At 39.6% G+C, this 25,838-nt stretch overlaps 1 protein-coding gene across 1 annotated transcript; it reads left to right on the top strand.

Moving 5' to 3' along the window:
• Positions 1–1,983: 1,983 nt before the first annotated feature.
• Positions 1,984–25,108, top strand: LOC103145254 (oxysterol-binding protein-related protein 3-like). The gene is made up of 22 exons (XM_007562620.2): positions 1,984–2,107; positions 11,443–11,605; positions 12,392–12,508; positions 13,683–13,736; positions 14,052–14,165; positions 14,318–14,470; positions 14,555–14,645; positions 14,812–14,915; positions 16,579–16,665; positions 16,779–16,938; positions 17,089–17,213; positions 17,308–17,439; positions 18,396–18,483; positions 18,990–19,225; positions 20,577–20,714; positions 21,774–21,837; positions 22,201–22,279; positions 22,437–22,581; positions 23,479–23,623; positions 23,707–23,833; positions 24,079–24,201; positions 24,378–25,108. Exons 2-22 carry the CDS (start codon positions 11,522–11,524, stop codon positions 24,472–24,474), a joined length of 2,463 nt encoding a protein of 820 aa, XP_007562682.1. The 5' UTR covers positions 1,984–2,107; positions 11,443–11,521; the 3' UTR covers positions 24,475–25,108.
• The last annotated feature ends 730 nt before the right edge of the window (positions 25,109–25,838 follow it).

Below are 25,838 nucleotides of genomic sequence, written 5' to 3'. Positions count from 1 at the left end.
TTTATTTATGTATACTTGCTCTGCTTAACTGAGACCTTGTCCAGCTGTCGAAATCTTTGAAAATTTGAAAAAACATTAGCCACAATTTGAGTGTCTTTGTTGCAAGCCAGGTCAGGGTGTGTTCCCTTGTGGCTATGTAAGTGCACACTCCTTAAATGAGTGCACAGGAATCCACCTTGTTTAACAATGGAAATACCTGAAACATAAACCCAGAGAACAATCTCTTTTTATACCCCTTCCACTCCAAACACCACCCCAAATGCAGGCGGCTGCCACACTGTCTGTCAGGTCTTGACACAAGAGGCCTACATTCCTTTCACAAGTCAAACGCTGTTAGGATTTGTTGGGCTTTGAGTGTCCCGACACACCCAGCTATCTTCTCCGAAAGAGCGAACCTTCTCCCCATCCCCCCACCGTCTACTTTTTCCATGTTTTTACTTCATTCGGTTGCCATAGAAATAAGCCCTGGACAGGAAGTCAGCCTCATGCCCATGCAAAGGAGGGAATTTGTTTTGTTGGGTAAACAAATCCAAAGCATGAAGGTGGTGCACCGAGCCACAAGGACAGCAGAGGAGCAGAGCTTTCAGAAAGAGAGAAAGAGAGACAGAAAAAAAAACCATGCCGGATTAGGTAGAGACAGATAAAGAATTAATAATTTTTTCCTCAACCAATCACAACACGTCTCTCCATTAGCCATTAGTTACGTATAAACTCAGAAGTCATGCGCAAAGCCAACTTTTGCAATAGAAGCTCTCAGAAAAACCACCAGTCATCGGATGTTAGGCAATGAAAGGAAGCAGATTAATAATGCATCTTCACATAAAGCTGTTTGGAACTGTTGTCTAAGCTACAGTAACTCTGTTTACAACACAATAATCTTTGTACACTCCAATATTGGTGGAGATAAACATGTTATTTTTCCCACCAAGTCTGTAATAATTCTTTGCCAAGAGGCAGAACTTCAGGAATGCAAAGCATCAAGATGACACAGTCATCTTCCAATCAAGAATGCTCATTGAATAAACTGAAACTTGTGTTGGGACACTTTATTCTCTTTTCACTGACAACTAAAACTCATAGCAAGTTGGTTTGTTTGACATGATGTTGTTAAGCGTTTAATGTCCAGATGGCTTTTTTTTTTTCCTATCAACAATTAATATTTCTTGTCTTATTTCATCTTATTTGACTTTTTCCCCAGAAATGATTTCACACATTTCTTATTCCTCTGATCTGAAATAAACACTGAGGAAGACTGAAATTAAGATTTAGGAATTAGGATCCAAGTACGCTGTATGGAGATTTAGTTTAATAGACCAACACAAAGCAGAGCGTAATTTCGTGCAGTAATTTTTTTAAGTAGATCAAAATGTTACTTTCTAATTGAAATCTAAAGTGTTGGCAAACTAATTTGCTGAGTGGGGCGATAAATGGTGCCAAATATAGGGCTAAAAAAGAGCAAAACCTGTTTGTGTTCAAGACTTGTCTTATAACAAGACAATTTCTAAAAATATAACTTGACTGAAACAAAAAGACATGTTTTGAGATAAAAAGAACAACTTCCTGAAAAAGATGATACAGATAAATCCAAATGTTCTGAGTTATTCACTTTTTAATGCACATTTGGAAACCTCAAATTCGTCTTTTATGGATACATTCTTGAAATATTCGTCTTACTAGTTTGAAATAAACGCTGAGTATTCATACCTACAGTATTCAGATTCTGATTAGTCCGAATATTTTTTTTGACGAGAATAAATCATGTGATTAATTTCTTACAAAGTAATAGGAGGAAGTTGCATTAAATGTCTGCCTTTTTAATTTTCACCTCGTTTGATTTTCAGTGCCTCTCATTCTAGCTTCTACGTCACAATTCCGGTCAGTTAGAAGAACGTGCCCGCTCTATTTTTCTGTTCGCAAACCCTCCACTCATTCTCAATTTTGATTGGATCAGAAGCACGTCACTCTAACCTGCTACTCATCAGGCTCCTCCCCCATTAACACAGTTCAACTCGCTGCTGCTGTGGAACGAGGAGCCGTCCAGTCCAAAACCCGGTACTGTACCGCTTGGTGAAGGGGGACACGATGCTGTAGCTTTCGCCTACCTATCGTAAGTTTCTTTATTTACTGAAACTTGTGCGAAATGGGCGTTTGTCTTTAGCTGGGTTTTTTTTTTGTTTGTTGTTTTTGGCTGCTTCCGTTTGAATGAAACGACAGACTTGTCAGCGCTGACTGTGCTCAGTCTGTCTCAAGTGAAATATCGCTTTCGATAGAATTATTAATAGACCCCTCTTGATATCTGGGAACCTAATACAGCCAGTCTGTTGCAGAGTCCGTTTAGGGATTTTAATAGCGGCACCTAATGAGGCTGTGTAATCTTCCGGGGAATATATTAGACATTTTGTTAACAAGTTTGGTTTTGCTGTGCTGGCTTCTGTTGGGCAACAGAAGCTGTCTTGTGCGTGGCCACCTGTGGTTTCTCCCTGTGGAGTTTCGCCCCATTAATGAATATTTCATTAAACCAGTCCGCCTCGACTGCCTTTCTGACATCATCATCAGTTAAACCAACCAGGGATTTTCAGCATGTTTTATGTTGCATGCGTCCGTTTGATCTTGTTAGCGTGGTCTGTTTAATCAGACTTGTAAATTAGTGGTGCGTATAGTACTCTTCCCTTGTGTGTGTTTGTGTGTGGGTAAAGCGAAAGTGTGTTATTCTGATTAACTGTTATTAACTCCTAGACCAGATAAGATTTCTTAATGCATGAGAAGTGATGGTATCACTGTCAGGTCAATAAATACCAATATTTCCATTTAAATCTGTTTGACTTTATTACAAACAACATCAGAAAAAGCAGAAACAAACAGTAAAGTGATATGGGGATTAGCATCTGTTTGTGTCTTCATCTGATAATACTGCTATATTATATTGTTATGATTCATTTCAGTAAACAGTTATTCGTTATCTTTTGAAAAGCAACAGTGTTTTTTTTAAATCTTTTTTTGTTGTTGTTGTTTTTTACATCTCCAGTGTTTGTAAAGCTTTGATTCAGAGTTGAGATGTTTTTGATTTTTCAAAATAACAACATTGAAAATGTGCACTTCCTGCCACGAGCAGTTCGTTAATCATTTGTTGCAGGAGCTGAGGTGATGTCACATGGTGTGTGTGTGTGAGAGAGAGAGAGAGAGAGAGAGAGAGAGGGGGGGGAGTTATTGTGAAACAGTTATTTCAAGCAAACAAAAATAATTATACAGGAGACATTGTAAGATTGCTTTTTCATCAGTAAACAGTGGTTATTGCTTGCCTTCCAAGGAGATTGTACACCCTTAGCTTATTGGTGAGATTTCCTAAAGTTTGGCAGTGTTGCTGTTGTACTCAATTCAAGAGTACCTTCAACCGCTCTTTAAAAGTTGATACCAAAATTAACAGCCAGTCTGCTTCTGTAGAAACACGGCTTCCTTTTAAACAGCTTCTTACACCTTTTTGCTCTTCCTCTGATTTCATTTTTAGTCACATACTGGAAATACCCACCTTTCATACTGCTGTTCTCGAAAGCTGACCTTGCTGTCCGTGCGGATCTTTGTTTTCCCGACATCTTAAAAATAGAAAAGTTAAGACGCCTTCATGATCTTTAGGCTTCGCACGTCAAGCTTTGGTTTTTCTTGTCCTTAAATAAAAAAAAGACATTGAGTTTATTGCCATTGAGTGACCAGCATGTCCACTGTAGGGATTGACCTAAGGGTGGGCAATATGGAAAGTTTTATCACAATATTTTGTGATACTTTTCTGACAACAATAAAAAGTTACATAAAAAGTAACCACTTTTTATTTTTATCTAACTGTGTGGCTGTTGCTGCATGACTCAGAGAAATCATAGTTCCATAAACACAAATACTACTCTTGAAAAACATACCTCTCTCTAATGCGCTTCTTTAAGACACCAGCCACACAGAGATGTGTGATTTGTGTCAAAAGGCACTTACTGTAACTGCATTTAATCATATTTTTGAATATTTTGAACAAGCAGTGGAGAAAATAGTAAAACTAACAATTCCAAAACGACAGACAATTTTGGGGAAGTTAAACACAATGAATTGGAATTTATCGTCTCCACAATATATCTTACAGTAATAATAAATGTGTTGTGATCAACGATGAGCGATATGATAAATGCCCACATCTAGATTGACCTTAATTAAAAATACTGTTAATTTGAAAAGTAAACCAGAAAAAAACTGCAGCTACACACTCATTATAGCTGTTTTATTTCTGCTATTATATTATCACCATCCTAAAATAATAGCCTATATCATATTTTATTCAAAAGATGATTTAAAAAAAAATCACTTTTGTCAAAAAAAAAAAAAAATTAGACCATTATTTTAGTAAGGTGATATTTATCGGTCAACATTTTCTTATTGCACTTAAGCAGAACTATAGAATAAACTAATGTGCCTATTGCTCAGAAAGTTTTCTTTGTTTTGGTTTTAATAGAGTTACATCAAATGTATAACAAGCTGGGTAATAAATCAGACCATCTGCCATCTGCTGAACAGAATGGCTTCTTTTAGCTTGACAGGTTTCTATATTTCTTCCTACTTTTTTGTTTAAAGTTTATGCATGACTTGCACTCAGTGGTGTGAGTGTAAAGCAAGAAGGAGGAAATTCAGAAAGAGTTGTAGGAAAAACACTGTAGCTGTTTAAAGAGATGAACCGTAACTGGGCCTACGTTGCCTTGGAGTTAATGGCTCAGTGAGTAATATGTTTGATCATTTAAGCACCACAAAGCTCTGTGTGACTCAGCTGAACTTTATTTGTACGGAAAGTTTGACCCCAGCGGCTTTGAACGGAAACCGGACTTAAGCGGAAACATCATCTCGCGTGATCCGTCATCGTAATTTATTATTTATTAATATTATTATTATCAGTGGTGTCACAGGAGTAACAGCGTGGCCATAGGCAGAGCCAAAGGCTCTCAGGTGTGTTTCTTGTAAATACAAAGTTCATCCATCTCACAGTAAAGGACAGTTCCTCCGCAATAAGCGCGTCCAAGTATGCCAGTCAGCTGATCACCGTTCAGTCCAGCATTCCTGGGCGTCAGCATCCAGCGTGGCTATTGTGGTTCGCTGAGTTATCTCTGTGTCACTTTCTCCTTTGCACAACACCCACCGCAAAGCTGGTAAATACCGAGCACTCCTACTCGACTAATTCCTCAAGCACTGGCTCTGATGAAAGCCATCCTCTGCTGGTGTAGAGGTTGGAGGACGCCGTTCCTCTTCCACTCAAACCACTGGTCACCACAGCGACTCCATATAAATCATAGTTCATCTTCTATAAATAACCCCTCCTTAACTCCAATTATTATTTTTTTTCACAAACATCAAGCTGGATATAATATTGCTTTGTTTTGTCGTCTCCATAGCAACTTGTGATTGAGCAGCAACACAAAGTGTCTCTTGTCTCAGCAGGAAGGAGGCCGAAAGACGTCTTTTGTGATGCAGCTCTGCTGGAAAATCTGCTCTTAGATCTGAGGGCATGATGCTGTTTGGCATATTGGAGTGGCTGTGCATCTGTTTTTGATCACTGCACTGGTATTTCTCACAATAGGCTCTATTTTCAGACAGAAATACTTTAAAATAGCTTCAAACCGGTCTGTTATATCATGCGTCCTGTCAAACCTGATGTCGAAGGTCAGACAAGTGCTGTCACCATCAACCATTTGAAATGCCATGTGCTGCCTTTTTCTAAAATTTAGATCTAAAATTAGTAGATATTGCCTGATGTTAGTCTATTAAAAGCATCTGCTGCTCTCTGATCATCAGAGGATCATCCTCAGCTGTAACCTGATAATTCTGTAATCTGTGAGAGAAGCTTTTTTTTTTTCTTCTGTTGCTCTCGCTGTGTGGTAGTAACAACAAGGTGGAGGATATTTGTCGGGTCGACGACCCTCAAGGTTTAGGAATGCGTAGGAGAAAGTTGCTGCTCCGTCTGCGTTAGTGTGTGTATCTTTTAAAGTTTTTTTTTTTCTTATGGCAGGATTAGAGTTTCCAGTCCCGACTATCCCTCAGGTGTCAGCCTGAAAGTCAGGAACAATGAGGCTCAGCTTGGCTGTATGGAGATCGCAGGGTTTTTCTATAAATAGGCAGGATGTGTGTTGCCTGGTGTCACCTTCAACCCAGAAAAGGACAAAGACTTTCTTCGTTTGCAGTATTCCTCCAGTTCCTGGATATTGTAAGAGTTTCTTGCACAGAGGAGCTTGGTCCAACTATCCTGAACACAAGTGGGCTGTCTTGTGATGATGTCATGACTCCTTATAGACTGTAGGACATTGTCATGCACAGAAAGAAAATGTCATCTTCACCTAATCTCAGCGTGTCCTCACTGTATAAGGAAATCAAGTGTGACGCTTCATTTGGACCAGAAAAGTTTAATGAGGAAAATTCTGACATTTTCAGGCTTTCTAGTTTAGTTTATTAAGGAAGACATAATGAACAGCAAGCCAGCTGTTGTCTTTTTTTTTTTTGCCTTGCCTACTAGGACTTTCTTTAATAAATGCTGTTCGACAGACCAAATAGTTAAAGTTTTGCAGTTCCTTGCAAATGCTGTTGCAACCACAAACGTGTATGTACTGTACCTGGGATTTTACCCGACAGACTGACAGAAGTAGGGCAGAATTTTGGGATTCAACATTCTCTACAGATAAGAAATATGGCTTGCATTTGTATTAAGACCCCTTTTTTTCTGATACAACAAAATAAAGTCTAGTGCAACCAATTAAGAATGTCTGTGTAATGTACTTAATCTCAGTAAAAATACACTTGTGCAAAATTCTCACATGGTTGAACAAACAGCCTCACGAAGACCACAGAAACATAAGAGTTAAGATATAAGGCAATGTCTCTATAAAGCACTATTTTATCTCTTATGAAGGAAAACAAAATAGAAATGCAGTGGCACAATTGGAAACCTATCAAGTGACCTGACAGACTGGCCAATGGGGTATTAATTAAAGAGGTAGCCAAGAGGCTGATCCTAACTTACCCAGTCAAAGTCCAGGCATTAAGTCCAGACTTTGAGAGAATGAAGATCCAGAACTGGAAGTCACTGTACTCAGATGCTCCTTATCTAATCTCACTGACCTGTTACAAAGAAGATGGGCAGGAATTTCACTTTTTCTATTCGCAACAGTGGTTGCAGACACATACCTTAAAAATTTTCAGTTGTAGTTGGTGTACAAACTATCGACTGGCGGGAAATACAAATGCACAGCGGATTTTCAGAATCAAAAGTGTAAAAAAAACATTAAATCATCTCTTGTTTTTAATTCCATTTCAACAACTTCCATTTGTTGGTCTACCACCACACACTGCCACACTATTTTAGCATAACAAGGAATTTACAAGGTGTTGTGCTGTTAATGATTGACTCGCATTATGCAAGACAGACGGGGGGGGGAAGAATCCCAACCTTTTCTATGCTTACACCGCAGAAGACCGTGATAAACAGGCCTGCGGTAAGAGCCCAGAGGAGGTGCTGTAAGTAGGCCACACAGTTACACAGTGGGATGTTTGGGGAATCGTGGCCCAGCTTCATTCACAGTTTATCTACGTGGCTCAGAGTCCCGAGTACTTCTTTTACACAGCAGATTTATTACATCCCAGCAAGGAGTGGATGAGCCATGAGGTAGTGAGAGTTGAAACCCAAGCCTTGCACTGATGCACTGTGGTGATTTCTGAGGTTTTGCTTGAACCCCTTGACTGTCACCACAAAAAACAAAAAACACAGTTGAGGGGCTTTAAAGAAATGTTGTTGCAAATGTGGTTACCGAGCTTCAGTAAATGGGTCGCAGGTGTTGAAGTGTGGATAAGAAATAAGTTGATGAATCTTTTTTAGCAGCAGTGTTTAGAAGAGTTGAAATGTGGCCACTAGTTCTCACATTCTGGTAATTCTGAGAAGCGACGCTTAACAGTAGATGCTCATTATGTTTTCTTTGCTGTTAACGTTATTCTGCTTGTATTATTACTTGCACCTGGTCTTTTTTTAGTCAAATTGCAAAGTTTAAAAAGTCCATTGAGCCTTGGCAGGAGTTTATCACCAGTACTGTGTCTGTTGGGCTGGCTTTGGTGGACTTTATCTTGTTGACTTTTAAGAGACGTTTCTGGTACCACTACAACTTGCTCCCAGCATGTCATTTTCTTGTATTTTACTTTTGATAAAGACTGGCTTGTTCTCAGTTATTAAATTTATCACAAGGTGTAATAACGTCTCGAGGCAAGGTGTTTTTGAAGGTAAGAATTTTGTTTGCCTCCAGCTACTTTTTTTCCTCTGCTTATGCCGGACCATTCTCAGCAAAATTAATCGGTGGTTAAGACAAGTAGCACAGACAAAAGCATTTCAAAATTCTTCTAACTCAAGGGATGAGCCTTTGTGCAGATGCAATTTTTTCCTAAAGGTTTTGCAGCAAGGGCTGACAAAATGACAGACACTTCCTTTACATATTCTAAAACAAGCTTATAACCTCATATTTGCATATGGTATAAACAAGTGAACGGCCCAGATCTGCCACACAGGTTGTCTCCAGTTCTGTCAGTGTCTTTAACACATCTGTCACAGCTCAAATTCTCCCTTATTTTTGAAGGGACCACATTTGGGTGTTTGACAGTCATCTCTCCTCCAATCATAATGACTGTCACCTTCCTGACAAATACTAGATGCAACTTTTCACTTCTACAAGACTGAATACAAGACCGTAGAGACTGCAACGGTACTGTTATTAGTAGTTCTTATTATGGGCAAGTTTTTACAGGTGTTTTACACAAATCATAGTTTGATAACTGTAGTTCTTCATAAAACAATTTTAAAAATGATTTCTATTCATGTTTCTGGACACTTTGTTATTCGGAAACTATTTCAAGAAATTTGACTCCTCTTTGAAGCTGCAAAAATAGGAATGGGATGATAGGAATTGTAGATATTTTGTGAAGAGTCATACAAATATACATAACTTCTCAAGGCATCTGATAAGCGCTCCTCAAAAGTATTCATGCAAAAACTGGATAGAGGAAACAAACTAATTGAACATATATTGCTGTATGAGCACATATCTGCAGAGAACACTGTCACAAACTTCTGATCACACAACACATCGGACAGAGCTCTGTCAGAATAATTCAACAAGGACCTGGTGTCGGGAATGGGAGGACGACGCCTCCCTGCAAGTAAAAAGAGATCATTTTTGTTATGCGACCACGTCAGTGAAAGCCAATTTCGAGCCTTTAGTAGTCCCTCTCGTTTATTTATTGTTTTGGCTCCATTTCTGGCTTATCTGCAACAGGTTTCATCTTCCAGAGAGAGAAATTGAAGAATGACTCTTCCCTCAGGTTCACGGTTTCTATATTCCTTAAAACATGTTTTTTGATATAAAGAAAATACTGACTAACCTTTTGTACTAGTACTCTCTTGAGACCCCAGCGTATGACATCACATTGCAAGAGAGACCCTACCTTTGGCATTTCCAGACCACATACTGTAAACTTTCCATAGATGAAGCAAGAGCTGTGTGTGTTGAGGGTGTGTGTTAGTAGATTCCTGACTTGATTATTCCAAGAAAACTTCAAGCGGAGCTGAAAACACCTAGCAAGTCACAACCTGAAAAATGCAGTGTGAACAGCTCGACTGGCTAAATCAACATACCCAAGATTGTCATGTGAAACGCACTCAAATATGTTGCCTGTGCTCCAAAGCTGTGAGGCCAACGGGCCGCCTGTGTGCTCCAGTCTGCTTTTAGTCGAGTGTTGACTGTAACCACCCTGGCGTTGTGGTTGTGTTGGAGGTAGCGAAGCACGGATTCTTTCCTGTCGATGACTCACGTCCTGAGCTCGGTGCAGGCTGCAAGTGAGGGCTTGGGGGAACTTCAGAATCCGCAAACACACACACGAACACACACACGTATTCATTCGAACCAAACAGGGGCCTTACAGAGGACAGAGGATGCAACTCTAATTTGAATCCAGGTGTTTATGTTGATGTCCAGGCATGCTAGCACACGCAATGCCTGGAGGCCTTCCCACCAGCCAGGGATGTCCTCCTTTTCATGTGGCCCAGCCACCTTTCTTGGAAACACATTCCTTCAGAAGTGTCCACCAGCAGAAGGCTTCCAAACCTCCATAGAGGCAAAACATTCTTAGGTCAGGCCGTTGTGTGGAAAGGAGAGGAATTTGTGTTGCATCACAATGTGTTTTTAATATTTTCTGCTCATCCTGGTCAATTATGTAATGAATAGCAGAATGTCACATTTACATAAATATTCTGCTTCTTAATTTTGACTGTTGTCCCCTCTAGTTTTATTAAGCTTTCCAATTTACTGCAATTACTTAGCAATTCATAAACAGGATGCCAACTTAACAACCTAAGGTGTTAGTTATTTTTTTCCCCTGTGTGGTGATTGTAAAGTTAATCTTCTAATAGGTCAGAAAGCCAGACAGAAAACCTTGTTTGCTTCTTAGTAAAACTCATATGACCACCTAGTGGGAAAAAAGTGCCTAAAGGACACTTGAATATCTTAATGAATAATAAGCTAAACATCTGACTAGATGGTCACATATCACCAACAACCTATGTCTGTACCAAAACAAGCAGCACCATTCACATTGGCAAGGGTGGTGAAGAGAGTATCATGGTGTGGGGATAATTTTAGTTTTTGATAAATCAGCAACATATTTCAAGAAAATCTAATATATAATGAAGAAATTTTTATAGAATGGTGATAATGAAAGGCAGGGTTTAAGATCATGCAAGGGCTTCTATGCGCAACTCACAATATCATAAGCTTGAGTAGTAATACTAAAGTAACAGTTCCAATACAAAGACTTAAAATAAAAATGTAAGATGTAGTTTTTTCAAAACAAAAAACTACCACAAAAAAAATTACAAAATAAAATGACTAAACTAATATGCTAAAATAAAATGACCCTTTGTGTTTTCAATTTGTGTGGTGCTGTTTTCATTCATTATGTAGTTTCATGATGTAGATTCTATATATCTGTTGCCAACGTACTACCATCATCACAGAGAAACGGTGATCAAAGGCTGTCCTTTGATGGCTGCTCTTCTATGGCTCTGCCATGGCAATAAATATTGACTTGTAAGCATTTGTTACTTATGTTCCCAGTCCACATTTATACAAACAGTCCAGTAAGAGCAGGGGATAAGTCAAAGCACATCCAAATGCACATTTAGCTCAATAACCGTCTTTCCACTTGTCTGGAAAGACGGCTGTTGAGCTTCCTCAAAGATCATGCGCTTTGGACCTCTGGGGATTTCAAAAATTAGTCAGAAAGACGGTGAGTAAACGATTCCGCTGCTAAAAGCTGTATTTCAGGTTCTTCTCGCAGCCGCGGTTCTGTTTTGAGTAAGTTTGACCTTTGTCGCGTGACCTTTCTCTGCAGTGCTGACTGTCGGCGAGGCCTCCAAAGGTCAGAGGGATGCTCCTGGAGGCTTTCCTGTGATCGCGGTTTCCACAGAAGCATGACGTCAAGTCGCGAGAAGATGACAACACCGTCGCCCACACACAGCGACAGCAGCGGCTCGTCCAAGCACGGCAACAACCAGGTATGTAGGCGTGACGCTCGCATGCTCAATTTGGCTGTGTCAATGTCCTCTTATGTCACTGAGCCTGCAAAACAGGCTGCGTGGATTTAAAAACAATGAAAACCTGCTCACAGATTATGAAGGAAGTAACAATTCATGCTCTTGTAGCAAATTTTGCAATCATTTCACACTTTAGACATCAGCTTTTTAAAATAAATTCCATTAAAGGTTTGTTGAAAATGTCTTAGGATTGTTTCTGTTCCTAACACAATACGTCCAACGCACAAAAACTGTCACTATCGACTCTCACCACAACAGCACAATTATGCGAACATGCGGCGGACGATTGTTGTGAAGGTGTCTCGGCTCATTGCTCATGTGGTTAACAGGTTTTTTTGCCTCAGTCAGGGAACTGAGTGAAGACTAAAAAACCAAAAATTGCTATTTAATAAACCCTAAAAGGACAAAATAATCATTGAAGATCAAATAAATTAAATGTCTGCATTTCTTGTTTGCTTCACAGTACCGTAAAAAGCCCAGTGTGTACGCCGAGAACTTCTGCATCATATTATTCTGTATTATTGCTGTCAAATTACTTCAAAAGTATACTATCGTATTAAAATGAAACTACTCCTGTAAGCTCCCGATGTTCCAGGATCCGAACAGCGCCTCTGCTCTAGTTGAAATCAGACGTTTACATGTGATTACGCTGATATGCGCAGTTGTGTACACAACATCTGTTATCTGAAGGGAAGGAATGTGGCTTGCCTGTCTGAGTCTTGGCGTGTCTCCTGTGTTTTCCTTCAGGATAGCTGGGAGATCGTGGAGGGACTCAGGGGGGCTCCTGCCAGCATCCAGGAGCCTGACAGACAGGAGGGCTTCCTGCTCAAGAGGAGGAAGTGGCCCATGAAGGGATGGCATAAGGTGAGCAACTCACCTGTCGTTTTAAAGCTCTGCAAAACTTTAAAATGTTTTGTAGAGCTTTTTTCTTTTATTTGTTTATGCGCTCGTTGTAATTTATTTATTTATTTTTTGAAATTTCTTTTATTACTTTCAAAATTTTACGTTCACAAAAATTACTGTGTCTTTAAATAATTTTGGAAAGCCCAGACTATGATCTTATGACCTTGAAAGTTTCTGATTCATACACTTCCCAACATTGCAGTCAATTGGAGGCACACCTCAAACACACTGCTTCCTTCTGTGATGTCATGGAAAATGACAGACATCTCAATATAATAATAACAGTAATTACAATAATAATCTTTATTGTTATTATAAAAACATATAATAATACATGTTACATCCTTCCATTTAAAACATTCATTCGCACACAACACCATCAAATGTTGGTGGACCTCCACATGTCTGGTTTAACTCCAGATACCTGAAGGTGACATTTTTTTATTTTTTTATTTTTTTCCAAACATATCCAGTTACTCCCACAAATATTCAAACCAGAGCTGAAAAAGTGTGTGTGTGTAAGCAAACCTTTCCCAGTTACACCAGTTCTAGCCAGAAGAATGGAGCAAAATTATTGCAAGAAAAGATATCCAGAGGGGAAAAGGTTATGTGTGTTTTCATGGCGTGTGTGGTTTCAATTTTATGTAATAGATCCTTTCATTCACATCTTAATCTTTGACTATAGCTCTTAAATCTCCAGCTAGGTCCTCATTTCATGCACTATTACCTTTCCTTTTTTTCTCAGCCTTTTCATTCCTTTATCCCAAACAGCTACAATGCCAACCTGACTCAAATAACGTTCTGCTTTTTCTGCTCAGGCTTATCTGTAAAGGTCTGCCTTGCAGCACCACGATCGTACTCATTCCCTAAGTTCTCCTGGAGTGCCCTGTCAGCACACATCCAGGATTATAAAGTTAAAATGTCCTCGTAAACTATGATTATATCAGTTGTGATCATTCTCTTTGCTGCTGGTCACCTGTTTAACTGCTGCAGTCATAAAATTTAAATGTCAAGGTTATACAGGAAAGCTTGTGCTTTTAATTTAATTGTAAAGAGCAGCTGTAAGAACATTGTCACTATTTAGATTTAATGCTACATGTTTTTTTTGTTTTTTTTTTCCACTTTTCTCCTTTAGAGATACTTCGTCTTGGAAAGAGGCATCTTGAAATATGCAAAGCGACCAGTTGATGTAGGTGTAACCTCAACAGCGCCATCTGTCTGTCATCAGTTCTTTGCTGTGTTTTTTTTAATTTTTTTATTCTTGTCATATTACAACCACAAACACGTTGCAAAAGTTGGTTAACAAATCACTGACACCAGAGGATTGTGTACAAAAAGATTTTCACTTGTGAAAAACAATCTGAAACCATCATTGTTACTCTGCTTCATAATTTGAATCTGCTGTGTAATAAAACATTGAAGTTTGTGGTTTAATGTGACAATAAAAAAAACAACAACAAGACAATATAAACCAACTTCACTGCTATTATTATTTTTACCACAGCTGCAGAAGGGTAAGGTCCACGGGCTGATAGATGTCGGCCTCTCAGTTATGTCCATCAAGAAGAAAGCCATGTGCGTCGACCTGGACACCGAGGACAACATTTATCACCTAAAGGTAACTCTAGAAACACAGAGTCGTGGCTCATCGCCTCCGGGTGTTTTTTTTTTTTTTTTCATTTCCTGTGGCCCTGTTTCATGCAAAAAAAAAAAAAAAAAACATTCTCAGACGCTTTATTCCACTTCCGAACTCGATCTTGCGGCACGCAGGTGAAGGCTCCGGAGCTGTTTGATGAGTGGGTGTCAAAGCTGCGTCACCATCGTATGTTTCGGCAGAACGAAATTACGTTGTATCCCCACGAGACCTACCTCTTCCACCCCCATGCCGCAAGCTCACCTTCGCTTAATGACTCACTTAGAAAAGTAAGTTGTCTCAGGGCTTTTTTTTTTTTTTTTTTTTTGAGATTACATCACATTTTTTTCATCTCTCTTTGTGTCTTTCAACAGAGAGCGACTCTTACTAAGCAGGCGTCGTTCCACCAGTCTAAGGTCAGCTCCTGGCTCCACTCGTCAGAGGAGATGAGCAAGTGCTCCAAAGGTGCAGTTTGTTTCCTTCTCTTTTTGTCTTTTGAAAGTAACAATCACTGCATTTTCATCTTGTTCTTTTTTTTTTTTTTTTTTTCCGTTAGCACAGTCTTTACTCCTCAGCACTGTGTCTGCACACACCTTCACTTTGATCTAATAATAATCTGCTGTTCGCTCAGAGCTGGAAGAATGCGAGTCTTATCTACTGGAGCTCAACCAGCTGCTGAAGAGCATGGAGGTCATCCACCGCACGTACTCGGCTCCAGCCATCACCGCACTACAAGTGAGCGCAGCCGCACGGGGATTACGTTCGCTTTAAGCCTGGGCGGAGAAATGCCGTCAGCGGCGCGTTAATGTGTTGGCAGTCACCAAAACGGCGCTCGCCATAGCGATCGTCGGCACATTAGGACGCTGTGCATCACCATCACCGTGTTTGATCTGCCAGCGCAAAACTTGGCTTGTGCACGTTGCGTATATTTGGACACGCAGGAAGGGAATCACAACAGGAAGTTGTTCAATGGATATTGATATTTCTGAATATGAAAGTTATTTTAGTGAATTTATTGACCTTGTGGCCTACTGAAAATCATCACACATCACTGCCCTTGAAGTCTTTTTGTTTCATACGTGAAGTTATTCAATTCAGTTCAAAAATATTTTACAATATTAAATATTATTACCTTTCCGACTCAATTTCCAGGCAACAGAGACAATATTTCATAGTAACATGTCCTGGATAGTGCTGAAACTAATGATTATTTTAGCAATCGATATAAATTCTGTCAATTATTATGACGATTAATCAATTAATTGGATGAAAGATTTTGGCACATTCTGCTGATTTTTTTTATTTAACCATTTCAGCTCTCTTGTACAATATTAACAATACTTGAAAATGCAAATAAAACAATTAAATTCATTTTTAAAATCATCTTATTGCATAAAATGCAATGACATAGAATTCCTTTAACGTACACATGGTCATTTGTCAAAATGTGAAACACTCAACCCTTTTTGCTTAACTTAACGTCATTACAGTGCAGAGCTGATTTGTTGACAATTTTTTGACTAATAAATGGAAACCAAAAGACGCATAATAGGTTTATTTTTTACAGGATTTGAACCGATTGAAGCTAAAACTCTACAACCTGAAGAGTTGTGGCTATAACATAATTACAGACAAAAGTTTGTTTTTTTTATCTCGCATGCAAAATGTATATATTTTTTTGTGTACTCTTTTATCATGATTAATCCAATCAGTCATTTCAGCCCTATTCCTGGATGACATCATCAAACACTGCTAATCCGCCTCATTTGCTTTTGCCGCTCCCCTTTAAATCTCCGTGTGGCCGAATGAATAGGCACTCTGGGATATGACCATTACCCATTGTGATGAGCAGAAGAGAGGATTTGAACTTCCTCCTCTTCCCTCTGCTCTTTGGTCCTGCTCTGCATCCATGAGGCCTCCTTTTCAACTCCTTTGTGGGTTTGGGGTCAAAGTTCAGGCATTACTTGAGCTTTTGAGATGCTAATCAACTGCTCCCAGTTGTAAACAACAACAACAAAAAAAAAAACCTCGTCGCCTCGGCTACGCATTATAACAACTGTCTGGTCATAAAAACGTAGACGTAAAAATACTCAAAAGCAGAGGCAATAATTGTCCAATAATTGTGCAACGCTTCTACCGAAAAAACAAAAAAAAAATCTGATTAAGCGTCTAGCAAATCAGAGCTAACGTAACAGTGCTGCGACACGCTCCCACCTTCTGCAAATCTATCAAAATCTTCTCTTTAAAATTAAGATTTTCTCTCATCAAATACAGATTGAACACCGTGACAGACATGGAGTAGGCACCAGTGTTTTTTTGTTTTGTTTTCTTTCTAAAATGTACCGTGAACATTTTAAGTTCATTAAATCTTACTTGTCATTCTTCTTTGGCACCACAGGCGTCTACTTATGACATCCCCAAAAAGGAGAAGAGGCCCCGGAGATGGCGATCTAAAAACAGCAAGGAAGCCAAATCCACACTACAAGTACACCTCTGCTCCCTCTCTCTTTTTTTTTTGTTGTTATTGCCAGTCAGTCATACACCGACATCAGTGAGCGAATAAAGGGGGAAATCATGGCTCCTCCCTTTGATTGCTAGGTTCCAAGCTGCATTTCCACCCAGTCCCCCCGTCTCCATGCCTCCAACCCCAACCTCCCCACCACAGAGTCTGCCTCACAGGAAGCCTGTCCCCAGTCGCCCGACTCGCCGACAGAAGTGTCACGTCTGCAGCAGGACTTCTACCGACTGGCCAACAACAGTGAGTTGGAAGTGCATGGCATGTATAGTAGAGAGAGAGAGAAAGAGAGACAGATGGGGGGGGGGAGAGAGCTTCTGTATGTTTTCTTCTGTATGGGAGCATAGTTGCCATGACAACTCTTTCCTGTGTCTGGCTTTTGCCTCTCTCCAGTTCATGTTTCACTGAAATCGGCGTACGGCTCCCTGGTAGCAGAGCAGGAGCGGCTGAAGCTCACCATCGACCTGCAAGCGCCTCAGCCGCCTGAAGTCGTCGGCCTCAAGAACCTCTATGCTCCAGTAAAAGAATAAACCCTTCCGACTTTTGCATGGTTACATTTTGGTTATTTGCATTATTTTTGTCTAATTTATCTCACATAATACCTGAAACCAGGAGGGTACAAGTTCCCTGCACTCCTTGGTCCACCAGGCGTCCGGTGAGAGCAGAGTATCTATCCCAGAGTCCATTTCAGAGTTCTTTGATGCACAGGAGTACCTTCTGTCTTCGTCTTCATCTGAGAATGAGGTCAATATTCTCGTCATCTCAACTGATGTTTTCTTCTTTGTGTTCAAAACCAAACGGGTGGAAAAAATGATTAAAAAGCACACTATAATTTAACGTTGGCTATGTTGTCTGTACTGCGACATTAAAGGTTTTTGAAGATTTCTTTGAGCATAAAGTTGTGTTGGTAATAATCAGGACAACAATCTTATGAGGAAAACATTGATTGTTCTCAGACACTTAAAAGCTAAGAAGACATGAACAGACATGTAGTTGGAAAACACTTCAAATACATCGAATTGACACATTGTTAGTACAAAAATATTCAGAATGAGGGATAGTTTGCAGTCTTTCTTGTGTTGTCTATAGTAAAGCAAAAAGTGCATCAGGAAAGTATTCACAGCGTTTCATTTTTTCCACAATTTGTTACATTACAGCCTTATTCCAAATTGTTTTAAATTAATTTTTTTCCTCAAACTTCCAGCCTCAAAATACTCTCTTTCATTTCTTCCATCTGCCAATCTAATTATCCATCTCTTTACCCATTATCATCCATTCAACCATTTGTCTACTGCCATCCATCCGTTTTTCAATCTGTTTCTCCAGTTGTCCATCCACTTTATCTTTCTTTCCTTGTCTCTATCTGTCTGTTATATATTTGGGTTTCCTAACACGGACAGAAAGTTCAGGAAGTATTTCAATCTGAAGAAAAATCTATAATTTTGAACAGAAAACCGAGTAGGATCTCGATATAAATGCTTCCAAACTGTTTACATCCTATTAACAGTCTCCATAGCCATCCTGCGGATAGTCTCATTTAAATGCAGTACCAACATCTCCAGCATTTTCCATAAAACCAGAGACGACCAGAAAACAAATCCTCAAAAGCTTGAGGACTTTACAGACATCCAGCGGTTTTGTCCGTCGATCCTGTATTTGGGAGCATCTTTAATCTTTCCTCATCGATTCCCTTTGTCCAGGTGTCAGACGACGACTCTTATATCAGCGATGTCAGCGACACCGTCTCCATGGATACCTTCGACGGAGGCAGCGCGAGACACAACTCCGGTACACGACGAAGTTGTTTGCCTGCTTATGTGTTAAGTCGGACTAATCTCTGTAACAGATGGAAAGCCGCCACAGCTTGAATAGATGTTTTTTTTTTTTTGTTTGTTTTTTTTTCTTTTTGCTCAGCATCGGGCTGTTGGTTCTGACTAAGTCTTGGTGTAAAACTTGGTGTTTTTTTTTTTTTTTACCGACTGTCGGCACTACATAAATTCTGCATGTTTAAAATCGGTGCAGAGAAGGTGTTAAACATGAGCAATCTTAGCGTCCGGACATGTTTGCAAACTAAATGTGGCGATTTGTTGCAGTTTATCCCAAAGCATCTGTTAGCAGAGATCATTCAGTCACTTCTGCATGTATTTCCCATCAATTTCACCGCATCTGCTTTAAGAATCGCCTTTTGGCTTCTTCTTCTCTGGATACATATTTAACCGTTCTCTGATTATTTTTTTTTAGGATCTAGATTTGAGAATGTCTCAGCTGACTCAGGTCTCCGTTTCCTCCTGCAGTCAGCAGCGTAATGACCTTGACTCGCCGTCGCTCCACGCTGCCGTCGCCCTGCCCCTCCAGCACTGTGAGCCTGTGGAACATCCTGAGGAACAACATCGGCAAAGACCTGTCCAAAGTGGCCATGCCCGTGCAGCTCAACGAGCCAATCAACACCCTGCAGAGGCTGTGTGAGGAGCTGGAGTACAGCGAGCTCCTGGACATCGCAAACCAGACCGAAGACCCTTACCAACGCATGGTACATAAAAAAAATAACAATGAGAACAAATTGGTTCTACCAACACAATTGTTGGCAAGCAAAGTGAATTTTATCTTATTTTCTTGCCATACGTACCAAACTTGAACTTGATTGCTCAGACTGGGTCTTTCTAATACGTGAAAATGTTTGGTTCTTAACTGTGCCATCTTAGGTCCGGCTCTTTGGTCTTTATTTTTCCAGAGCAGAAGAATAAAGATCTTCTGCACTGGAAAGGAATGTCCAAAGGCTCCACAGCCTTTGGACATTCCACAATGGCTCTTTATAACAGGAAGCAGTTAATATTTTTTTAAATACAGATATAATAAGAAATGCTGGCTTTTAACTGTTTTTTTCCTTCAATTTTCCCATGAAATATTAGCAACGAATTTCTACAAAGAATGACACTAAAAGTCCTAGTAATGAATTTAGAGTTGTTTTCCTTTGTCATTACGTCGGAATCTGTGCTTTTTTTTTTTTTAAATTAAATATTCATTATCTTTTATGTTTATCTCTATGTTAAATCCTAAAATAGAGATTCTTTAAAAATGACAATACATTTTCTGGCGTAAAGTCATGTGACATTTGTGGCTCTAAACGAGGTTTATTTGGCTGAACTATAAGTTGAATCTCACCCCAGTTTTAAGTCTTTTGTAACGTCCAGCAGCGTTTACCTCCATAACTGCTGTTTTTAGCTCCATCCATCGACCATCGTCTTATTTTCACTGCCGAAAAAATTCTTCCTATAGCTAGTTGTTGCCACGTTTCACAGTGGGATGTTCAATTTGGATTGAACAACCAAGCAAGAAGGTGACCAAAGCATCTTCTTTCTAGTGTTTATTGTGTGGTTTTTAAATCGTCCAAATAAAATATATTTCTCTCGATGCCTCAACCCCCAGGCTGAATGCTGGATTATTAACCAAAGGTAAATAAAGTAAAAACGATAAACCATTTGGGGTTGAAAGCATGCTGCCATAGCAACACTGGCATATTTCAGTGATTTATTTTACACCACCCCATCAGGATGTCTCTCTCTCTCTTTTTTTTATTTTTTTTCTTCCCCCACTCACGTTCTTCGTGGTTTTACAATTGCAGAGCTGCTCTCTCCTCACCACTGGTCAAACGCATCATGAATGGGCAACACGACGCAGCTTGCAGATCATTATCCGCTGCATTCACTTGCAGTCAGACGACTGATAATTTACTCATTTAAACTTCAGATGGCATAAAGGTTTACATTCCACAACCTGTCAGAATAAATAGGGCTGGTAAATTGGTGTCACATTTATTTATTTATTTTTTTTGTAAATGTTGAAAATCTAAGTAAGCTGTATGTTATCTTTTGTTTCTACAGGTGTATGTGGCAACTTTTGCGATATCTGCCTACGCGTCGTCCTACTACAGAGCCGGAAGCAAGCCCTTCAACCCCGTTCTGGGAGAGACGTACGAGTGTGACCGGCCCGATAAGGGCTTCAGGTTTATAGCTGAACAGGTACTGTCACACAGCCTTCTTATTCCACTCACTAAAGTGTTCTCTCCCAATAAGGATGACTGGAATTTTGGTTTAATCTCCACTTCTTCTGAATCGGTGGAGTCAGAAAAGGAATCCAAATTTTGAGTTTTATCTGTAAATTGTACTGTATCTTAATTTAGTAGTTTTGTGTTTGAAGGATACATTTCAAACTTTGTCACTGAAGAAGCACCGATTGCAGTTTTCTGACTGATCACTGATATTTAAAAGGCCTCGTCCGCTGATTCAGATTTTGACCAGTGGAGATTTTTTTTTTATTTATTTTTTTTATAACCGACACTGTCAGGTTGTTGTACGGTCACAATACAGCCTCAATGTTCAGAAAAAAACCAGTGAAGCAATACAAACTTTTTGTAGTGTTCTCAAATGTATATGAAAAGTTTAGAGTATTTCTGTCCAAACTATTGATATTACCTACGCTGAAGAAAAAGAAAATCTGCGCCATTCGTCAGTCACTTTTAACATTTTTAAAAACAAACACAACTTGCACAACTGGTTAGACGACAGGTCTGTTTTGAGCCTCTTACTAAAGCTAAAGTGCACAGCAGTCAGTGTTTTGATTTTACAAATTCACAAGGTCAGTTGAGAACAAACTAAGAAAAAAAACAAAAACCACAGATAAAGTGTCGTGTGTTTTAGATCTCCCTGTATTGCAGCAAGAGAATAGCCGAATGCAGCAGCTTTGTGGCTATTTAGATTTAAATAAAATAAGTGGATAAAGATCAGTTTCACATTTAAGTATCGGTTGATCGCCAGTGAACAAAAATTTAGGAAATCAGGGCCGACAGGCGGCTTTCCCTTTCTAAATAATTCAGAGACAAAGCAAGTGATTGCATTTTGTCGCCTTGCTTATTTCCACCAAAATAACACGATCCTCGTGTTTCAGTTGTTTTTAATATGTTCATACCTGATTAAAAAGTTGCAGTTGTCACATTGCAATCCTGTAGATTCAATACATTTTCAAACACAAAAGAAACTTTAAAAAAAGGGGCCTTGTCGTTTCTTCTCTCCGATTCCCAGGTGAGTCATCATCCACCTGTCTCAGCATGTCACTCCGATTCAAAGAACTTCTGCTTTTGGCAAGGTGAGCGCATGTTTGGAACTACCTCATTTCCTCCTGGCAGATCAGTGCCGCCATACTGTCGGTTTCATGCTTCAGCATCTTCACGTTTCGGATGAAAACTTGTTTGTGATTTAAATGAAGCTCATTTGGCCCCTCGATCTTTGTTGATATTCCTGAAACATAACAGATGCATGTTAGGTTAAGCGTAACGCCCATTTCAAACCGATAATCCAAAAGCAGTAAAAGAAAGAGATGCTTTGTTTGTTTCCATTAATGAGCCAGAAACCAATTGTAAAAATTGGTCAGATTAACGCTTTGATGATTTAAATGAGAATAACACTCTTTCTACAGTCACAGCCTCTCACCTGTTGTTTTTGTGTTTAGATGTGCGATGGAAAAATAAATTCTGGGGAAAGTCCATGGAAATAGTTCCCATGGGAACCACACATGTCACACTACCTGCGTAGGTCCTCTCCATTTTTTTATTTTTTATTTTTTTTTTCAAATCCTGTGGGTGTGTATGTGTGTATGTTTAATCAGAGTGTCTGGGTAATTGTGCTCAACAAAGCATGTTATTGTGAAACAATAATAGGAGAATTGCGCTCGTGTTTTCCCTGCAGCTTCGGGGATCACTACGAATGGAACAAAGTGACGTCCTGCATCCACAACATCATCAGCGGCCAGCGCTGGATTGAACACTACGGAGAGATGGCCATCAAGAACATGAACAGTAATGTCTGCCAGTGCAAAGTAACATTTGTCAAGGTGAAAAAAATATATATGGTGATGTGTTCTGTACTGAGTGTTTGTTTCTCGCTTCAAATGGCTGAATCTGGTGGAGAAGAAATTCTTCTGTGATGTTTTATCAGAGTACTGCGTTGAAGTAAGGAGCGTTGTGCTGCCAAAGCAAACACCGCCATCTAGTGGAGGGAATATGGAAATATTGAAAAAAAAAAAGAAAAGATGAGCTCAGAAAACTTTTCTGCCAAACAGACAAACTATGCAAGTGTATCTCAGTAAATTAGAGCATATTTCTGAACAATTACTTGTTTCAGTTCAAATAGTGACTCTTGCATGTTGTATAGTTTCATTACAAAAATGGTAAACTATTTCAAGTATTCCTATTTGTTGGGTTTCATGATTGTGACTGCATGAGTTTGACTTTTTTTTAATTTTTAATAATTACAAATAGACAGGGTGTCCGCGCATCCTTAAAATGTCTTAAATTTGTGTTTTCAAAATTAAGGCCATGAAGTGTCTCAAATTCAATTAAGAAAGTAAGTTGTCCTTAAATACGTTAATTACAGGTCTTAAATTTTGTTCTCATACCTAGTATAGTCTGTGTAGTTTTTATTTTGTTTTTTTTTCACGAGACTTTTCTGTCAGGCAAACGTTTGAGTCGTGTGCAGACATTTTTATTGTGTGTGACTTAAGGTGGTTGAAGCTACCGCTAATTAGCTGCTAACATGCTTTTGCTAGCTAACTAGGTTTTTTTTTTTTTTTTTTTTGCCTCTGTCCATGGGTAAGGACAAATTTATCAGCAGTTTGGCTGCATGGCTTCTGTTGCCATTTGAACCCTATTCATGCATGTTTGACTTTAGCATGAAGCAAAACCTTGAATCGTTCTCCTGCTCTTTCTAAAATACATATTTTTCTCCTCAGGCCAAATCGTGGAGCTCCACAGTGAACGAGATAGAGGGCGTGGTTACAGATTCAAATGGGAAAGTGGTGCACACCATTTTTGGAAAATGGCATGAATCGGTGTTTCAAGGAGACCCTCCTTCTGCCACTTGTATTTGGAGAGCGAGTGAGTCAGAAACGGGAGCCGGGAAAACTCAGCCGCCGTGGTTCTTTTAACGACATGATGATAAATCCTGTTTGTTCATGCAGATCCCATGCCAGTGGAGCAGGAGCAGTACTACGGTTTCACCCAGTTTGCAGTGGAGCTGAATGAACTGGACTCCTCCTTAAGACCACTGCTGCCCCCCACAGACACGCGTTTCAGGCCGGACCAGAGGTACGCAGAATCAGAACATGATCACTATTTGTTGATTGTTTTTAACATTTTTTTTTCTTCCAATATGTTTAAACAGATTCAAATGACAATGTCAAAAGAGAATAAAAGACAGAAAAATCATTTAATTTCTAGACTTTTAGTTGTTCCTTTTTCTAAAGTTTCCCATCCGTCCCTCCATCAAAGTGAGACTCTCCTCTATGTAGACATTTTCACCACTCAACTCCTTGTCTTTACGCTTCCATCAGGCTGCTGGAGGAGGGGAACATAGACGGAGCTGAAGAGCAGAAACAGAGGATAGAGCAGCTCCAGAGGGAGAGGAGGAGAGTGCTGCAGGACAACAGCATGATCCATCAGCCGCGATTTTTCAAGTATGCGACTTCCTACCTGCTCGATCTGATGCACAACAAGGGATGAGTTAATGTAGAAGTCTCACCTGCTTGGTTTGGCATTCGTCACAGCGAGGCATCATTCCTCACGCAGCTACTGAAGAAATAAATCAGAAGCCATCCTCTGATTTTAAATATGCGTTGTTTTGTTTGTGCAGGAAGTCCAAGGACGACACATGGGTGAGCAACAACACGTACTGGGAGCAGCGCAGAGACCCCGGCTTCAGCAAGGTGGACTTCCCCGTGTTGTGGTGACCTGCCGGTCAGAAAACATAATAAAACCAGATGAAGTTTAGCAATCAGGAACCCCGACCTGGTTAACATGAACTGCTCTGTGTCACAGTACCCCACACATGGACCTCCTGCTTCCTCTTTAGGACCAAGTGTGCACAGAGCCTGTTATGTATATATTGTTCTCGTTTGTGTACATTTTCTGCTACCTACTGTAATATACGCAGAGCCCGTGTGTAGACTAAAGGTGCAGATCAGTGTGTGTTTTACTGCTTTTCACCGTTTATTCCAAGTGCCTTTTCACTGTAATGCTGTACTCAGAAGTGCTGGAGCAGTTATGCAAAAGTACCTTTATCCAGAGACTGACGGCCATCTGGATGATGGGTGGACAGAAAGACCGAGGACTGGAGGTCACATCCCACTTCTGTGTTCTTCTGCTGTGCCACTTTAGTGACACAATGACTTTCTGCTGACCTCAGCAGTAAGCGGATCAGTTTTTCTATATCTAAAAAAAGAAAGTACTGCCTTTTCCAGTAAGCTGCCTTGTTCACATCATTCATGTCTGTAGCAGGACTGTGGATGCCGTTTTCACTTAAGGAAACAGCACAAATGCTCCCTTTTGGAAGTATATAATAAAATATTACAATGGGTGGAAGAAATATGCATTGTTTATTTATTATTAATAATACATGTGGCGGTTTATTTCACTTCATTCCAGGTGGAAATGATTGTACTCCACTCTTTAATGTATTTCTGTCTGCTTTTAAGTGTTCTAGGGTGGATTTTCCTTATATTTTCCATATTTACCTTGCAAATAACTGGGTATATATGGGACAAACTTTCTCTTGAGTTGTGTTACAGTGTTGTGATGCCTCACTGTGGTTTACCTCATGAAGTGGGTTTGTGGTGTTTTATTTACCGACTTCCATGCCCTGTATTTACCAGGGCGTTATTTAGATCACACATGTTGCCACTTTCGGCTGCTGCTACTAAAACATTTAACTTTTACTACAATATTTCTGAAAACCCGTCTTCCAGTGTTTTTTATTTGGATTTTATGAAGTGCGTGTCTTTGAAGATATTGGAAAATCTTGTGGAAACCTTTTGATGCAAGATTTAAGTTAAAAATCTATTAAAACCGCAAGAAGACGCACGTGTTTAGCTGTTTGGGGAAAGGACCAATTATTTAAAATCTTTTCTAGAAGCACTTTCATAGGGCTATTTTGTAGATTGTTTCAGAAATTGCTGATAATTGATGGCGTAATCTATTGCATTAATGTGGAATATTCTCTCTGTGGCCCAGAAATTGAGCTATTGGCATGTCTTGGCAGTCATAAGTTTGTTTTCCAGCAACAGTCTTCAGTCAGAGTCCTCTTCAAGTACATTGG

This window comes from Poecilia formosa, unplaced genomic scaffold, assembly GCF_000485575.1.
Source record: "Poecilia formosa unplaced genomic scaffold, Poecilia_formosa-5.1.2 Scaffold139, whole genome shotgun sequence".
NCBI classification, from domain to species: Eukaryota; Metazoa; Chordata; class Actinopteri; order Cyprinodontiformes; family Poeciliidae; genus Poecilia; species Poecilia formosa.
The sequence above is the reverse complement of the archived record's forward strand: the minus strand, read 5'-3'. Positions and strand labels throughout refer to the sequence as shown.

Excerpts from the sequence above, each read along its gene's own strand:
- LOC103145254 (XM_007562620.2), top strand. The coding sequence starts at position 11,522 with ATGACGTCAAGTCGCGAGAAGATGACAACACCGTCGCCCACACACAGC. Across the intron at positions 23,624-23,706 it reads CACTTGTATTTGGAGAGCGA|ATCCCATGCCAGTGGAGCAG; the intron begins GTGAGTCAGAAA and ends TTGTTCATGCAG. Across the intron at positions 23,834-24,078 it reads CGTTTCAGGCCGGACCAGAG|GCTGCTGGAGGAGGGGAACA; the intron begins GTACGCAGAATC and ends CGCTTCCATCAG.